This window comes from Macrobrachium nipponense, chromosome 13 (assembly GCF_015104395.2).
Source record: "Macrobrachium nipponense isolate FS-2020 chromosome 13, ASM1510439v2, whole genome shotgun sequence".
NCBI lineage: Eukaryota > Metazoa > Arthropoda > Malacostraca > Decapoda > Palaemonidae > Macrobrachium > Macrobrachium nipponense.
This window is the reverse complement of record NC_087206.1, coordinates 45,709,127-45,727,174: the sequence shown is the minus strand read 5'-3', so window position 1 is coordinate 45,727,174 and position 18,048 is coordinate 45,709,127. Positions and strand designations below refer to the sequence as shown.

Below are 18,048 nucleotides of genomic sequence, written 5' to 3'. Positions count from 1 at the left end.
TTCATAACAACTGTACGGGTGTTCATAAACTTGTCACACTCGGCTTCCATCCGAGCGCCACACCTGGCGTCCAGCCGAGCGTCACGCTCGACGTCCAGCCGAGCGTCACGCTTGACGTCCGACGGAGCGTCACGCTTAGCTCTCCGCTGAGCGCCACGCTTGGCGTCTATATAAGCGTCCAGCTTAGAGTCCATATCCTGATTCTCAGCTTGCAAACCGCCTAGTTTCGCAGCAGAAAGAACGTCAATTTTCGGATAAAGCGAGCCCCTATGAGAAGAGAGGGGAACGCTTCGAAGAGTAAGGCGAGTTTTCTTCCTCTCGATATACGAATCTTTCGGGGGAAGTTCCTCGCGCTCTTTACCCAACTGCAGGTGAGATGCACGAAATCTAGGGGGCGTAGAAACTGGTGAAAGAGAAGAGCGATCCGAAGAAGTGGGAGACCGCTTAGATCTTTTGATCGGCAATTTATCATCTTTTCTTCTACGACGCGGTTCTACCTCTCTCTCAGCCAGCAACGAAGCAAGTTGATGTTGCATCAAACGGATGACTCTTTTTGTTGGAGACGATTCCTTTTCAGGTGAAAAGCTGATCCTGTGAGAAGGCGAGGGGCGAGGGGAAGCCCTATTCCTTCTCACATGGACCGACTCAGTTCTCTTCTTGGAGCGACTGGGGCGCTCAAAGGCGTCATCGTCGGATGACGTCCTGGTTCTCTTTTGTGGCGTCAATGCCGCAAAACTCTCTGGTGAAGACCGCAAAGCCGCAGAAGAGAAAGGACGTGAAGCGTCCTCCTCCCTGAGACCAAAAACGCTGGCCGCCTGTGCGACAACTTGCGTCTTTGCTCTCTTTTGCGGTGGAGAGTAGTCCACATAAAAAGGCGCAGCCCGTAAAGCAGAAGGAGCGAAAGGACGTTCCGCGTCCTCCTCTGAGAAACTACTGACGATGGCCGCCTGCGCGACATCTGACGTCTTAGTTCTTTTCAGAGGACGCGAGTGTCCCCCAAAGCTCCAACTCCTTTGCGGGTAGGGCGCCTCCGAAGACGAAAAGCACTCGCGGAGGATACGCGCATGAGCGCGCTCTTTGGCAGCCTGGAGATCGTCGACAGGATCTGCCGAAGGGACGCCAGATCGGTGGGGGTTCCCCGTAACCCTCCTTCGGCTTTCGACATGTCCGTCTCCCTGGTCCTGGGAGTTCGACAGAGGTCCAGGCCTAGAGGCATTATAGGGCCGATCTGACGCCCCCTCCACAACACTGGGGGCACTTTCACTGCACTTCACTTCACTAACAATGCTTTTACCCTCCAAAGCGAGCACTTTAGATTCTAGATTCCGTAATGACTCTAGAATCGTAGATAGGGCATTGACCTCCACAGATTTTTCAGGGCCCGAAGGCACAACAGATTTAGGTGTTGCACAAACTACTGAAGGAATAGTAGGAGAAACCTTACTACCCTTACTTCTACTGACTGATACACTCCTGGAGGAAGACCTCCTTATCCTATCGCGCTCCAATTTTCGCACATAGGATTCATAAGCCCTCCAACCTGAATCAGACAGACATTCACACTCCTTACATTGGTCATCTATTGCACACAAATGGTCTCTACAATTCGTGCATACTGTGTGTGGGTCTACCGAACCTTTCGGTAGCCTCACCTTACAACCTTCCATACAACACACACTGGTGCTAGTTGAACTAGTCCCAGACATCTTAGTTAAAGAAAAAACCAAACCAAATTCAAAATCCAATCCACTATCAGCATATGCCTAGTCACGATCCACGTTCAATAACCAAAAGACAAACGGAATACTTAAGTAACAAAGAAGTTTCGAAAATCCTTTACGGAGGTACTGAAAACAGTTGTTATCAGCACCGGCGACAGAAAAAATCTGATAGAAAATGGGAATGGTTCCTGACTCCCGCCTCCCAGCGGCGGGAATGGGTACTAACCACCTGGCCGACCACTGCGTGTGCCGGGAGTTTTGAAATTCTGTCGGACTTCGGAGAAATACAGCTATATATATATCTGCTGGGTAAGTTTCATGAACAAAATTAATTAACATTTAACAAACTGCAAACAGAATTCATAAGGTCCTAACTATATTATAACACTTACCGATGCTCTCAAATTTCCAACGTATACTTTCAAAGGTTCTATTCGATCCTCTGATATCGTTTTGCAATCTTGCGTTTTACCCATGGCTCCATAATATCTTCCTCCTCCTCTTCCACGTCGTCCTCCACTTTTTCGTTGACAGCTCTCCACAAAGTGGTATGTTGCCATTCTGAATTAATCTTCCTAGAATAAAAATAAACAACAGTAATTATAATTGCAATAAAATATACCTCATGCTGAAATAAATAACAAGAATACAGCACTAAAATTACCATCAGCATAAGCAAGGAAGAGGCATGGGCTATGCCTACTGAACAGTGTACCACTTATTTTGGGAATGGACTGTTGTTTTTCAATTGTTCACTAAAAAGTAGAAAAATTATATTGTTATGATACAATAAAGTTTTGTACATACTTACCTGGCAGATATATACTTAGCTATAGACTCCGTCGTCCCCGACAGAAATTCGAATTTCGCGGCACACGCTACAGGTAGGTCAGGTGATCTACCGCCCTGCCGCTTGGTGGCAGGAATAGGAACCATTCCCGTTTTCTAATCAGATTTTCTCTTCCACCTGTCTCCTGAGGGGAGGCTGGGTGGGCCATTTAATTGTATATATCTGCCAAGTAAGTATGTATAAAACTTTATTGTATCATAACAATATCATTTTTGTACATTCAACTTCCCTGTCAGATATATACTTAGCTGATTGGCACCTTTGGCGGAGGGTAAGAGACAGCTAATTACTGAATAGACAGGTAAACAACATACGTTGTAGGTAATATATAAAAAACCTTGGTTCCTACCTGTTTAGGCGGAAGACTTCATAGCTACTACTTAGGAGTCTGCTTCGCCTCAAGAGCCTCAGCGAGGATGTGACCTATGGCCTAAGAGTTCTTGTGGGTCTGTCGATGGGGTCTTATCACTTACTCGACAGAGCCTGATGGCATTTGTCAATGGGGTCTTATCCACTTACATGACAACACACCTTGCCTAGTGGCAAAATTAAGGAGCACAACACCGATCCCGATCACCAGATCCTAACACGAGGGTTAGTACTTAAATTGATAAGAGTTATCCCCAAACTCCTTTCAAACAACCCTATAAACCCGACGTTAAAAAAAATTTAACTCACTAGTTAAGGATCAGTATCGGCTCCCTATCCCAGCAACGTATCCGCAGACACGTATAAACCAAGAGAGAAGGATCTCTCGTAGGTTATCTTGACATCCTTCGGGTAATGGGAAGTCAACACCAGAGTTGCATCTCCCATATGTGACAGCTAATATGTCCTTTATTGACATATTCTTATGGAAAGAATGATATTGTTAAACTACAATAAAGTTTTGTACATACTTACCTGGCAGATATATACTTAGCTAGAGTCTCCGACGTTCCGACAGAATTTCAAATCTCGCGGCACACGCGACAGGTAGGTCAGGTGGTCTACCTTACCCGCCGCTGGGTGGCGGGCGTATGAACCAATCTATCTCTCCAGCCAGATTTTTTCTCTTTCACCTGTCTCCTGAGGGGAGGCTGGGTGGGCCATTAGACGTATTATCTTGCCAGGTAAGTATGTACAAAACTTTATTGTAGTTTAACAATATCATTTTGTACATGAACTTCCCTGCCAGATATATACTTAGCTGATTGGCACCCTTGGTGGAGGGTAAGAGACAGCTAAAGTAATAAGGAGAGATAAGAAACAACTGATGTTGTAGGATATAAATAACCTTGGTTTCTTACCTGTTCAGGCAGAAGACTTCATTGATATTATCTCTGAGTCTGCGTTGCCTGGAGAGCTACAGCTAGGACGTGACCTGATGCTGAAAGACTCTCGGATCTACCACTGGGATATGTGATCCCTTTGTGTGGTAGAATCCAAGTCGGATCCTGTTAAAGGGGAGTTCGTCCCTATCTTAACAGGTCCTAACCACTACTACTGCAAGGAGCCACACTCATCAGACACCTAACCAAACTACTAAAGATTAGTATTACGACCTAAAGAGATGCCTTCATGCATCCTCTTTTAAGCAACCAACAACAACAAATACACGGGGGAAAAATTTATACTACTAAACAGGATGAGTTCCAGCTCCCTGCCCCAGCACTGAATCCGCAGATACGTACGGGCCCAAGGCGAAGCATTTTTCGTAAGTGATTCTCACATCACGTAAGTAGTGGTTCGCGAACACTGACTGACATCTCCAGAATGTTGTCTCCATCAGATTTCGCACGGACATATTCTTGTTGAAAGCAAGAGAAGTTGCTATGGCTCTTGACTTCGTGTGCTTTCACTGTTTACTTTAAGAAGCCTAAGATGTTCTTCTCTGCAGGATCCGTGTGCTTCTTTGATGAGGCTTCTCAAGAAGAAGGACAATGCGTTCTTCGACAATGGACGAGTAGGCTCTTTTACTGAACACCACAGGACTCTCGGTTGGCTTTCAGTTGCTCTTTTCTTCTAAGGTAGTATTTCACCATTCTCACTGGGCAAAGAGTTCTCTCGGGTTCTTCTCCTACCAAAGAAGATAACCCACGAATCTCGAAGTTCTTGGGCCATGGACTTGATGGGTTATTCATTCTTTGCAAGAAAACCAGGAAGGAAAGAGCAAATGAGAGAGTCCTCCTTAAAACCACATTACCATCAATCGCCTGAAGCTCACTCACTCTTCTGGCGGAAGCTAGAGCCATCAAAAAACAAAAACAGTCTTCCTGGTAAGGTCTCTGAATGAGGCTGAATTAGGGGGTTCAAACCTAGAGGGACCCAAGGAATTGAAGGACTACATCCAAATTCCAGCTAGGTGTCTTGAGGATACTGCATTTTCGTTGTTATTAAACGACCTAATAAGGTCCTGTAGGTCCTTATCTTCCGATAAGTTGAGGCCCCTGTGCCTGAAGACATTCGCCAAACATACTACGATAGCCTTTAATCGTCGAAACGACTAAGCCACATTCTTGTCTTAAGAATAAAAAGAAGTCTGCAATTTGATTCACAGAGGTTACTGGAAGAGGAAACGTTATTCCTCTTGCACCATCTTCTGAAGACATCCCACTTCGATTGGTACACTCGTAATGTGGAAGACCTTCTCGCTCTAGCGATTGCCTTAGCAGCTGCTGACGAAAAGCCTTTCGCTCTGACCAGTTTCTGGACAGTCTGAAGCCAGTCAGACTGAGAGCGGGGAGGTTTTTTGTGGTACTGTCGAAGTGGGGCTGTCTGAGTAGATCGCTCCTTAGAGGAAGCGATCTTGGAAAATCCACTAGCCATTCCAGCACCTCTGTGAACCAATCTTGTGCTGGCCAAAAGGGAGCTATCAAAGTCATCCTGCGGAATCTGACTCTGCGAACTTTTTTAAAGTCAACCCCAGAATCTTGAAGGGGGGAAACGCGTATACATCGAGTCCTTCCAATCGAGTAGGAGGGCGTCTATCCCTATTGCTCCTGGATCCGAGATGGGAGAGCAATACAGATCCAGTCTTTTGTTCTTTGCAGTTGCAAACAGGTCTAAGAGAGGCCTGCCCCACAACTTCCAAAGGCTCTGGCAAACATCTTGGTGCAGAGTCCACTCTGTGGGAAGGACCTGATCTTTCCTGTAGGAGATCTGCCCTTACATTCCTTTCTCCCTTGTACGAATCTGGTGAGAAGTTTTATCCCCTTTCTTCTGTCCACAGAAGAAGATCTCTTGCTGTTTCGTACAGAGAGAAGGAATGCGTCCCCCCCTGTTTCCTGATGTATGCCAGAGCCGTGGTGTTGTCCGAGTTTATTTGCACAACTGCTCCTGTCACATCTGACTCGAACTCCTTCAGAGCAAGCCACACGGCTATTAGTTCTTTCCTGTTGATGTGCCAGGAAGACTGGTCCCCCATCCAGGTTCCTGACACCTCCTTGGTTCCCAGAGTCGCCCCCCAACCTGTTTCCGACGCATCGGAGAACAACACCAGGCTGGGTTTCTGGGATTGAAGAGGCAGTCCCTGCGAGAACTTGTCGGGATCCGCCCACCATGCTAACTCCTTCTTGATTTGAAGAGTAATTGACAGGGAGAACTTCAAATCCTGAGAAGGACGACTCCAATTCCGATGAAGAAAGAATTGGAGCGGTCTCAGGTGCAACCTTCTAGGGAAACAAATTGCTCCAGTGAGGAGAGCGTCCCCAGCAGACTCATCCACTCCCTCACTGTGCATACTTCTTTCCCTAAAGAAGGTTGTTACTTTTTCGAGTCCCCGGGCTATCCTCTCCTGTGACGGAAAAAGCCCGAAAACTCAGAGAGTTCATCTGGATCCCCAGATAAACGCACTCTTGAGCGGGAATCAGACTTGACTTCTGCAGATTGACCAGAAGTCCTAAGGAATAAGTCAAATCCAGGGTTTTCTTCAAGTCCTTCAGACAACGATCTCTGGAATTGGCCCTTATAAGCCAATCGTCGAGATAGAGCGAAATCCTCACCCCTTCCAGGTGAAGCCATTGTGCCACATTCCTCATGATGGCCGTAAAGACTTGGGGGGCCGTGGAGAGGCCAAAACACAGGGCCCTGAATTGGAAGATTCTTCCCCCCCCCATCATGAATCTTAGAAACTTCCTCGAGGAAGGATGGATTGGTACGTGGAAGTAAGCGTCCTGTAAGTCCAAGGACACCATCCAGTCCCCTGGACGGAGTGCTGCTAACACCGAGGCAGTGGTCTCCACGTGAACTACTTCTTTCGACGAAGAAGTTCAGGGCGCTTACATCCAACACCGGTCTCCATCCCCCTGAGGATTTTGGAACTAGGAACAGGCGGTTGTAAAAAGCCTGCCGAAAGATGATCTGCCACTAGTTCGATCGCCTCCTTTTCCAGCATCTGGTCTACCGCTAGTCGGAGGGCTTGATTCATGATGGGGTCCCTGTATCTGGCCGTCAACTCCCTCGGGGTATTCGTCAAGGGAGGCCTCGAAAAGAACGGGATTAGATAGCCCTTCCTCAAAATTGACAGGGTCCAGGCATCTGCGTCTTTCTGGGCCCAGACTTCTGCAAACTGTAAAAGCCTGGCGCCTACAGTTGTCTGAAGGACTTGAGTCTTACTTGGGAGGTTTGATTGACTTCGTAAAAGTCCTCCCTCTTCTCTTTGGTTTCCGACCTCTGAACGAAGAGGATCTAGAGGTAGATGCCCCTCGAAAGGGTTTCCTGAGAGGTCGGCTTAGCTTTCTTTGTCTTAGTCTGGGAAGGTAGGGCGCGGCTTCCGTTGCAGACTGTGCTAGAAGGTCCTGCGTAGCTTTGCAGAGAGAGCCTTCGAAATGTCTTGAACCAGGTGTTTAGGAAACAGCTGTGTAGAGAGAGGGGCAAAAAGCAAAGACGATCTCTGAGCATGTGAGACCGATTTTGTTAAAAATGAGCAAAATACTGATCTTTTCTTCAAGACCCCTGCTCCAAACAGTGAAGCTATTTCGCTGGCCCCATCTCTCACCGATTTATCCATACAGGATAAGACACAATTCAAATCCTCCGGAGAAAACGTGTCCGGTCCTTGAGTTTCTTGGCTAGGACTCCGAGGGACCAATCGAGAAAGTTGAAAACTTCCAAGACTCTAAAATGCCTTTTAGAATGTGATCCATTTTCATTCATTGCCCACGTTCTGGCCGAATTCAAAGCTGATCTTCTAGTGGCGTCTACTAGTGCGAAAAATCTGCGTCAGCTGAAGACGGAAGGCCCAGTCCCAAGGGTTCTCCTGTCTCATACCAAAATCCTGTCCTTCCTGAAAGCTTCGACGGAGGGAAGGCACACAGTGTTTCCCCGCTTCCTCTTTAGTACGCATCCTGAACCGAAACTCTTGAGCGCTTTCTTCATAGAAAGAGTCGGCTTCATTCTCACACACGAAGATCCTTTCGTTGCTTTCGCTGTGGAGAACAACGAGTGTGGAGAATGGAGGAGCAGTAGGGCTCAAAGACTCTCCGAACTCCTGAAGGAGAAGTTCTGTGAGCTTCTTGTACGAAGAAACTGTTGCCGATGTATTAGTTTCTTCCTCCTAGAGGCTTCCTGGTCTTCTTGAGGAGGAGAACGGGGATGAGGATCCTTATGAGAATCCATTAGATGATTTTCCTAGCTGGGGTACAGTGCGATGAAGGAGACAAACGTCTTGAATGAGGAGAAGATTCCAAAGTAGAAAGGCGTACAGGAGAACGACGAGTTGTAAAAGAAGGGCGCTTATCCGAAAATTCTTGTCTAACTCGCATTCTCTAGAAAGACCACGTCTATCCCTAGGGAAACTACGAGAGGGAGAGCGCCTGCTAAGATCCTGTCGCGCCGATCGTAAGAGGAGAGCTGGCTTATTAGGGGCGGCCGGCCGACGCATTGCCTTTATTAGGTCCAGGGGCGCTTAGTGAGGTTAATCCTGGCGGGTCCCTATACCAAGCGGCGAAACGTTGCTAAAAATAGGGCGCCTCAGGAGCAGGGCGCTTTAGAGGCTCTTGATGCCTACGAAGCGGAGAGCGGCTCTGCTACGCTCCGAGCGCTTAAAACGAAACAGGGCGTTCTGCGAGATCTTGGTCCTTACCAAGGGGAGAACGTCTGTAAGGCTCCGAGCGCCTAACAGAATCACGCTTGAGGCGTTCTTGACTTCTAGCAAGAGGAGACCGATCAGGAGTAGGGAGTCTCGAGAACGAAGAGCGCCTACTAGGAGAACGAAGCAAACGAGAATCAAGGTGTCTTTCTCCAGGAGAACAGCTACTAAACGAATGACGCTTACGCAGGACAGGGCTCCTACTAGACTCTTGATGTCTTACAGGGGAGGAGCGAACTCCGTGCGATGAGCGCCTACCAGTCACGTTATCCGACGCCCGACTACAGTAGTCGGAAGGAGAAGTAAGCGCCTACTTTCAGAAGGGCATTCCTAGGTTCTCTGAGAAGACGAGCGAGAATAAAGAAGAGACGGAGACGACGAAACCAAGTCTTCTATGACCTGAGCGACTCTCTCTTCTTGCACGAACTCTAGAAAGAAGGAGAAACAGAAGGGGCTGAGCGTCATAACCCCGAGGCAGGGAATCGATTTGAGGAAATATCTTCATAATCCAAGGAGCGCCCTATCCGTCGAATGGCGTCTCGACACCTCCGAGCGGGAGTGGTGTTCCTCTCGTGAAATGTTACGATGAGTAGAAGAATCCTCAAAAGAAGGAGAACGCCGATTACAAGGAGAGCGCTCTTCCGACGAACGCGTCTCGATCTCTTGATCGGGAGAGACAAATCCTTCCTTCTACGCGATCTCGATGCCAAGGAGTCCGCCAAGGCTGTGATCTGAGCTTGTAGGCCCGCTAGTACTCGAGGAAGGAGAGTCCCCAGGATCTTCTTCCGAAGCAAGCTCAGCGCGAGGCGCGGGAGAAGGAGGGCGATCACCTGATCTCCTAGGCTTCTTTGCTTGCAAGGAAGCTACATCAGAAAAGTCTTCTGGGCTGGACGCTAACGTACTGAAGGGAGCCTCCGCAGCCCTCTTCAACGGGCGTGACGCCTCCTTAGAGCTCCACCCACGCTTCGGCGAAGGAGAGAGGATGACGAAAAACACTGGCGAAGAATATTCTTCTTCTTACGATCCAAGGCAGCCTGGGAGCGAACTTCAGGATCTGCCGAGGGGACGCCTGAACCGGTGGGGGCTCTCCCTAGCCCTCCTGCGGCTTTCGACTTTCCTCCTCCACTGGAAATGGGAGTCTGGAAGAGGTCTAGGCTGGAGGCACTAAGGAGCCGGTCAGACGCACCCTCCACATCACTGGGTACACTGCACTTATATCATCACTGACACTCTTACCTTGCTCAGTACGAAGATTCTTGTCTTCCTTAGAACACAAGGAAGCTTTTGAGGCCGCCGCCTCGAAGACGAATCTACGGCTTCGGTGGGGGCGGGGAGCAGGAGCTGAGACCTGGGAGGAAGGTTCTAAAACTACATTAATGTTAGTTTCATTCTCAACTCATTCTCGACCTGCTCGAGCTCCTTGAAGAAGCTTTACGTACCCTATCCCTTTCAAGTTTCCTAATATAAGAAGAAAGAGCCTTATATTCATCTTCGTTCAAAACCTCACACTAACTTGACACGGGTTACTCAAACGAACATTCATTCCCCTACATTTAACACAGAAAGTGTGAGGGTCCACCGCAGCTTTCGGTAACCTCACCTTACATCCATCGGTCACACATACTCTAAACAAAAACCGGAGTTTTTGGAAACAGAATCAAAATCGACATTCTACAGGAAAAATCCAGCGCAAAGTCAATAACGGTCCACAATCAGCGTATGCCAAGCCAACATAGAGCGAATACGTCACCAAAATGTTCAAATCAATCTCCAGGCAAGCGAGAAATGAAGAATATATCGGAAGAAACGACAACAGTTGTTATCGCTTCAGCGACAGAAAAAAATCTGGCTGGAGAGATAGATTGGTTCATACGCCCGCCACCCAGCGGCGGGTAAGGTAGACCACCTGACCTACCTGTCGCGTGTGCCGCGAGATTTGAAATTCTGTCGGAACGTCGGAGACTATAGCTAAGTATATATCTGGCAGGGAAGTTCATGTACAAAACAAGAATTCGCAAAAGCTCGCACTTCATGCGCTTTAATTCTCAGCTGTTTGAAGGAATCATCAAGGCACTTATCCTGTGCTTTGGAGATCACATTTGTCTCAAAGAAGGCCAGGGCGTTCTTTGATATGGATCTCTTCTGGATGAAGCCTGGCGCCTGGTTGGCGCTTCGTGCCTGGCTGGCGCATCACTCTTGGCTGGCGCCTGGTGCCCAGCTGGCGCTTCTGGTGCCTGGCTGGAGCCTGGCTCCTGGCTGGCGCTTTTGGCACCTGGAGCCTCCCCCCTGGCTGGAGCTTCGAGCCTGGCTGGAGCTTCGCGGCTGGCTGGCGATGTCCAGATCGGACATCCTTGCCTGTCCGGTCTGTCCGCATCTGGCGCTTTGCGCCAAGTTGGAGGCCCGCGCCTTGTCCACCTCGGACAATAAACGCGCTCGTCCAAGCCTATATGTTTGCTGATGGCTTGAACTTCGCTAACTCTCTTCACCGTCGCCAGAGCAGTTAGGAAAACAGCCTTTCTGGTCACATCCTTCAAAACTGCAGAATGAAGAGGTTCGAACGGACTGGACATCAGGAACTTCAAGACCACGTCCAAGTTCCAGGAAGGCAGCTTTGGCTGAGCCACCTTAGTGGTTTCAAAAGACCTTAAGAGATCGTGAAGGTCCTTGTTGTTGTTTGCTAGGTCCAGACCTCTGTGTCTAAAGACTGCTGACAACATACTCCTATATCCTTTTATTGTTGGGACTGCCAGCTTTTCTTCTTTCCTTAGATAAAGGAGGAAGTCGGCTATCTGATTCACAGACGTCGTGGTTGAGGAAATGCCCTTCTTCCTACACCAACTCCTGAAAGCGGCCCACTTCGATTGGTACACCGCAAGAGAGGAAGCTCTCCTTGCATTGGCAATAGCCCTTGCCACTGGTCTTGAAAAAACTCTCGCTCTGGCCAACTTTTCAATAGTCTGAACGTAGTCAGACTCAGAGCGGGGAGGTTTTTGTGGTACCTCTCGAAATGGGGCTGTCTGAGTAGGTCAACTCTCAAAGGTAGCGTCCTCGGGAAGTCTACTAAGAAGGTCATGACCTCTGTGAACCATTCCTTCACAGGCCAAAGCGGGGCGATCAACGTCATCCTCGTCGCTTCTGACGCCGCAAACTTCCTGATGACCTCTTCAAAGATCTTGAAGAGGGGAAAGACATGTGACCTTCGCCTTGAAGGGCTATACCGAAAGACTATAAAAACGCATATTCGTTTGTCACCGATGCTGGACGGCAAGTTGACGATTCTGTAGGGCATGTGCCCAGCAGGCGAAAGTCTATGCATTTTAGAGACCGAAGTTCCTGAGGGCAAGATATCCTCATAGTAGTTGAATCTCAGCCAAGGAGAAACAACACTAGGCGGCAAAGAAGAAGAAGGAGGACAGAGAAACAACCTACTTCTTCACAGCCGAATCGAGAGAAAGATTCTTCAGAATCTACACCCGTGCTAATCAATGACTGAAAATGCTAACCGCTATTTCATTACTTTCCGATGAGAAGACGAGGTCTATGAAAGCGGGGCGTTTTCCAGAAACAAAAAAACCTCGGGAAGAACTGCCTGCATAACTGCTTCTCATGGGCTGAACCTTTGGAAGCAGAGCTGCCAAACCGGGGAATAGGCGCTGACTTCCTACACATCTGTTAAATCGTGGTGAACCAGGAACAATTGCACACCTACAAATACGAGATATTTATAAAAATACGCTCAGATGTCTGGAGAAAAAACATTACTCATTATCGTAGTGCTATGCAGCGGTAGACTAGTACAGAATTCTGTTACAGTGCGGTAAACAGAAAAGAAAAAGTCTAAGAGAGATCTCTGTTGAAAAAATTCTCGCAAAGCGAAGGCGATGTTCATTCATGCATGCGAGAATCCCTATTAATCAGAGACCTAAGTCCGTGATTGTTGGCCAGAGATGCGGTTAGTCAGTCAATCATGCAGGAGAGAGAGACTTAACCAACCGCGCATCCCAGAGAGCCAGCTGGTACTGAGCTGCTATTACAGAGACAGCAGTCTTATACAATGTTAGCCGTCTCGCACTCTTCAACCTGAGTTGCCAGCTATTCCATTCAACGAAGGAATACGTTTTGCTAGAACCATCGGGCAGAAAGAAACGTTCAAGCAAATAAATTTAAGCGAAACGGATTTCAGTAAATACGGAAGCTGAGTTGGTGTTGTCGTAACAATACCTTAATTATCTAAAAGCGAAACTGGAAACTCCTGGAAGGTTGCAGGGAGCCCCGATTTGCAGTTCAATTAGAATACTAGTCCTCTCGGTCACCATCCGTAGAGCTAACTACGGTATGCGTGTACACCCTGAACAATTCAACTGCTTAACAGAATCATGTCGCGAAGGTAATATACACAGTAAATAGTAGGTATCTGTACAACGACCTCCATCCCACATTCTTTTCTCGACGAGGAAGAGAGTAAGGATTGGAGATCAACTGCCTTCGTTCTCTTAGTCAAGAGAATAAAGGAGAAGTCTTTCCCGATGGAAAGCTCCAAGTGTGAACCGAGAACCGAAGAGGACAGTTCAAGCTTCTTATCTAATTGGGCAGAAGACTTCATGGACACTGTCTATGAGTCTGCTTTGCCCGAAGAGCCTCAGCGAGGTAGTGACCTATGACTGAGAGTCCTTCTGGATCTTGTCAATGGGGGCTTCCCTGTTTACGTGACAGAACCTTATTAGGATCTTTGTCAATAGGGACTAGCCCACTTACCTGACAAAGACTTCTAGATCTTGTCAATGGGGGCTTACCCACTTACATGACAGAATGTTTAGGATCTTGTCAATGGGGGCCAACCCACTTACATGACAGAAACTAATCCAGGAATTCAAGCATATGGCGGTGTTCTCGAATTCGAGGTAAAATTATCGGGAATTCTCGTCTAGCTCCCCTTGGACCGAGGTTTCGCTTAAGTGTTAAGAGAAATAAAAACTCGAACACTGCGAGTGCTAGAAATCCTGCAGAATCTTAAGCACTCTGCGAAAACCCCCCTTGAATTCGTCAGACGATCAGCAGTTGGTGGTCCTCTCGATTCCCGTAGAAATCGAGGAAAGGGCAGGATTCCTGCTCAATGACTGGGCTTACGCCAGGTAGGACCCGAAGGTCCCCCCTCGGCAGCGCAGTCCTGAACGTAGAAGAGGCGTTTCTCTCGAATAATGGCGCCTGCCAGGAGTCGCGAAAGGGCTTCTGTTTCCTGGAAACCTGCCCAAGTAGAGTAGCCGAAGGGACTGCTGGACGACAGTGCCAGGAGGTCTTGGGTAGCCTTTTCCTGCTGGCTGACGGCAAGATCCTTGACCATGGATTAAGGGAAAAGATGACTCGACAGAGGGGCGAACAGCAAATCTGTCCTCTGTGAGGGAGAAACAGACTTCACTGCGAAGATACAGTACAAGGCCCTCTTCTTCAAAAGCCTGGTACAAAAGTGGGTAGCCAGTTCATCCTCACCATCCCTGACGGCCTTGTCCATGCACGCCCCTCGACGGAGGCAGGGCAAAAAGAGTCCTGCCTTGGGCCTTCCTAGAATCCCTCCAATCGTGGACTTTCTTGAAGGCTCTCTACATAGAAAGAGACGTCGACATCTTCACAAAGCCTGGCGTTCTCCTTGTCTTCGATGAGGCTAACTGCGAAGGAGGAGAGCGAGGGTCAGAAGGTTGGAACTTGCCTACAAACAAGTCCCTCAGAAGGCGGGCCAAAACCTGGTAGTCCGAAGTTGACGACGAAGTAGAAGGCTGCTCTTCATCCGCAGGCTCCAACGAACTCAATAACTCTCCCTCTTCAACGGGAGCAACAGCAGAGTCTTCAAAAGTACTAGGAGGTCTAAGACCTTGAGGCCCAACTCTAAAAAAAGGGACCTCCGCTTCGAAGAAAAAACTCGCCGCACAAGGCTGGGGATTCTTAACAACAGCCTCTGAAGCGTCTCGAAGATCCACGAAGAGGGCGTCTCGACGAGCGTCCTGACGAGCCTCCTGACGAGCGTCCTGACTCTCAGCAGCAGCATGAAGAGCGTCAAAACGAGCAGCATGAGGAGCGTCATGCCAGGCAGCATGCAGAGCGTCACAAAGGGGAGCGAGAGGAGCGCCATGTCGAGAAGTTTGGCGGTCCCTGCTGCGATGAGCCTTACAGTCCAGAGAAGAGTGTCTGGGGTGACGCTCATCAAAAACTCTGGACACGCGCTGGGGTGTCAACCGAAAACCAGAGGGCGACGCAGCAGAAGAAGGGGACGAACAAGGAGAAGGAGAAGGGGACTGCTTAGATCTCTAGATAGGCAGCCTCGAATCCTTCCTGCGTCCACGTGGCTCTGCTTCCCTCTCGGCGATAAACGAAGCCAAATGCCGCTGCATACCAAGCAAAATCTCCTTCGTAGGGGAAAACTCCCTCTCAGGGGAAGGGCTGATCCTGTGGGAAAACGAGGGGCGAGGGGACGCCTTCCTCCTTCTCACAGGAAAAGCTACAGCCCTCTCCCTGGAGCGACTGGGGCGCTCAACAGCGTCATCCTCCGATGACGTCCTGGTCCTCTTCTGCGGTAGGAAAGCATCAAAATTTTCAGGCGACGACCGAAGCGCATCTGGAGAAAAAGGACGTGAAGCGTCCTCCTCTCTGAAGCTTCTCTTAAGAGGGCGAGAGTCCTTCCGAGAGCTCCACCCCTTCCGCGGGGAGGACGCTTCGGAGGACGAGAAGCAATCCTTAAGGATTCGTTCACAAGCACGATTCTTGGCAGCCTGGGAAGCGTCATCAGGACCTGCCGAAGGGACGCCAGACCGGTGGAGAGCCCCCGTAACCCTCCTTCGGCTTTCGACTTGCCCACTCCCTGATTTCCTGGGAGTCCGACAGAGGTCCAGGCCTAGAGGCATTATAGGGCACTAATATTATCACTGCACTTCACAACACCACTTTGGAGAGCGAGCACTTTCGATTCCAGGTTACGGATGGAATCCATAATCACCGACAGGGCATTACCTTCCGCAGGCACAATCTCAGGGCCCGAAGGCAACACCACAGGGTTAGGAATAATAAAGTCTACAGGAGGGCCAAAAGACAATCAAAATACTCAAGTGGCAATGAAAGTTTACGAAATCCAACGACGGAGGTATGAAAACAGGTGTTTACAGTACCGGCGACAGAGAAAATCTGAATAGAAAAATGGGAATGGTTCCTGATACCCACATCCCAGCGGCTAGGAGATAGGGTACTAACCACCTGGCCTCCCACTGCGTGTGTCGTAAGTTTTGAAATTCTGTCGGACTTCGGAGAATACAGCTACATATATATCTGACAGGTAAGTCTCATGAGCAAAATGTGTATTTCGTCATGAAAATAACATCAAAATATAACAATTTGTCGGAAATATGATATTGTCATGATACAATAAAGTTTTATACATACTTACCTGGCAGATATATACTTAGCTATAGACTCCGTCGTCCCCGACAGAAATTCGAATTTCGCGGCACACGCTACATGGTAAGGTCAGGTGATCTACCGCCACTGCCGCTGGGTGGCAGAATAGAACCATCCCATTTTTTCTAGACAATTTGCTCTTCACCTGTCTCCTGAGGGGAGGCTGGGTGGGCCATTTAATAGTATATATCTGCCAGGTAAGTATGTATAAAACTTTATTGTATCATGACAATATCATTTTTATACAATCAACTTCCCTGGCAGATATATACTTAGCTGATTGGCACCTTTGGCGGAGGGTAAGAGACAGCTAATTACTGAATAGACAGGGAACAACATACGTTGTAGGTAATAAATAAATAAAACCTTGGTTCCTGTGTTTAGACGAAGGGTTGACCTCCTAGCTATTGCTAGGAGTCTGCTTCGTCTCAAGAGCCTCAGCGAGGATGTGACCTATGGCTAAGAGTTCTTGTAGATCTGTCAATGGGGTCTATCCACTTACTTGACAGAATCTAATGGTTATTTGTCAAAGGGGTCCTATCCACTTACATAACAAAACACCTAAGCCTACTGGCATAATTAAGGAGCACAACACCGATCCCCATCACCTAATCCTAACACGAGGGTTTGTGCTTAATTTGAAAAGAGCTATCCCCAAACTCATTTCAAATAACCCAAAGAAAATAGTATACTTATGTTAAAATAAAATTTTTTTAACTCACTAGTTAAGGATCAGTGTCGGCTCCCTATCCCAGCAACGTATCCGTAGACACGTAACCAAGAGAGAAGGATCTCTCATAGGTCAACTTGACCTCCGTCGTGCAAAGAGAAGACAACACAGAGTTGCATCTCCCGTAAATTACAGCTAATATGTCCCTCACGACATATTGTTATGGAAAGAACAAGAATTGTTAAAAGCTCGCACTTCAAGCGCTTTTAATTCTCAGCTGTTTGAAGGAATCATCAAGTTACTTAAGAAGTGCTTTAGAGATCACACTGTTCCAAAGAAGACAAGGGCTTTCTTTTAAATTGATCTCTTCTGGATGAAGCCTAGAGCCTGGCTTGTGCCTGGCAGGCGCCTCGCGCCTGGCTGGCGCCTCGCCTCTTGGAGCATTTTGTTGCCTTTGTCGCCTGCGCCTGGCTAGCGCCTTGCGCCTGCCTGGAGCCTGGCTGACTTCTCCCCATTTGCTGGAGCTTCGAGCTTGTTAAGAGTCTCGAGGAAACTGGCGATGCCCACATCGAACACTTTTTCCGATTTATTTGCCTCTAGCGCATCTGCGCCAGGCTGTAGGCACGCTCCTTCTCCTCATCAGACAATGACAGTGTTTATATGGACTGTCTTCCTCTGGCGTCTTTACGCCTGTTCTGGTATTTTGGCGCTACATTGTCCGAAAGTCCTGAACATCCACAATCGTTTATCAGGAGACTGGAGAAGGGTGGAAGAAATTCTTTCACTTTGAGCTTTTGGTCTCTCCGGTAAGGGGAGGTGATTGTAATCAGCTACATCCAGTAGACGATAGGATATCTAACCGTACGAGAGATAAGAGTCTTCCTCCGAGGAGGGTCCTTCTTGAATACTTCCGTGCTCACGAGATCTCTTCTTACATGTTGAAGGGGTGTCTCGTTGCAGAATCTTCCCTATCCTTGCCCGAAGGAAGGGAAGAAGCCTGGAAGTCGAAGGAGACTCCGAGCTGAAATTGGGAGTACTCCTGATTTCTTAGCTCTTTATTGTATCCTCTGAACACCTTCTGGGAAGCATTTCGAGCCGTCATCGCATAACCAAAGACTCTGTAGGCAAACGTTTGAACCATTCTACTGTAGAGAGAAAACGTAATTACTCTGCCTGGACAACGAAACCTCTATCTGAAAACATTGAATCAGGAATAGGGGGTTTCAGTTCTTTTGCCAGACATACTATGCTGGCAAGAACCCATTGTCTAGTCTCCATAGAATCTGATGCGAGATTT

The 18,048-nt window shown here is 48.2% G+C and overlaps 1 protein-coding gene across 1 annotated transcript in view; it reads right to left on the bottom strand.

Moving 5' to 3' along the window:
- Nucleotides 1-18,048, bottom strand: part of LOC135225778 (F-box/LRR-repeat protein fbxl-1-like) — a gene marked incomplete in the record, with an annotated part of 240,007 nt that overhangs the window by 198,738 nt on the left and 23,221 nt on the right. The window contains 1 exon segment of the mRNA XM_064265244.1: nt 2,114-2,296. Within this exon segment, the coding sequence (XP_064121314.1) occupies nt 2,114-2,281 (168 nt within the window).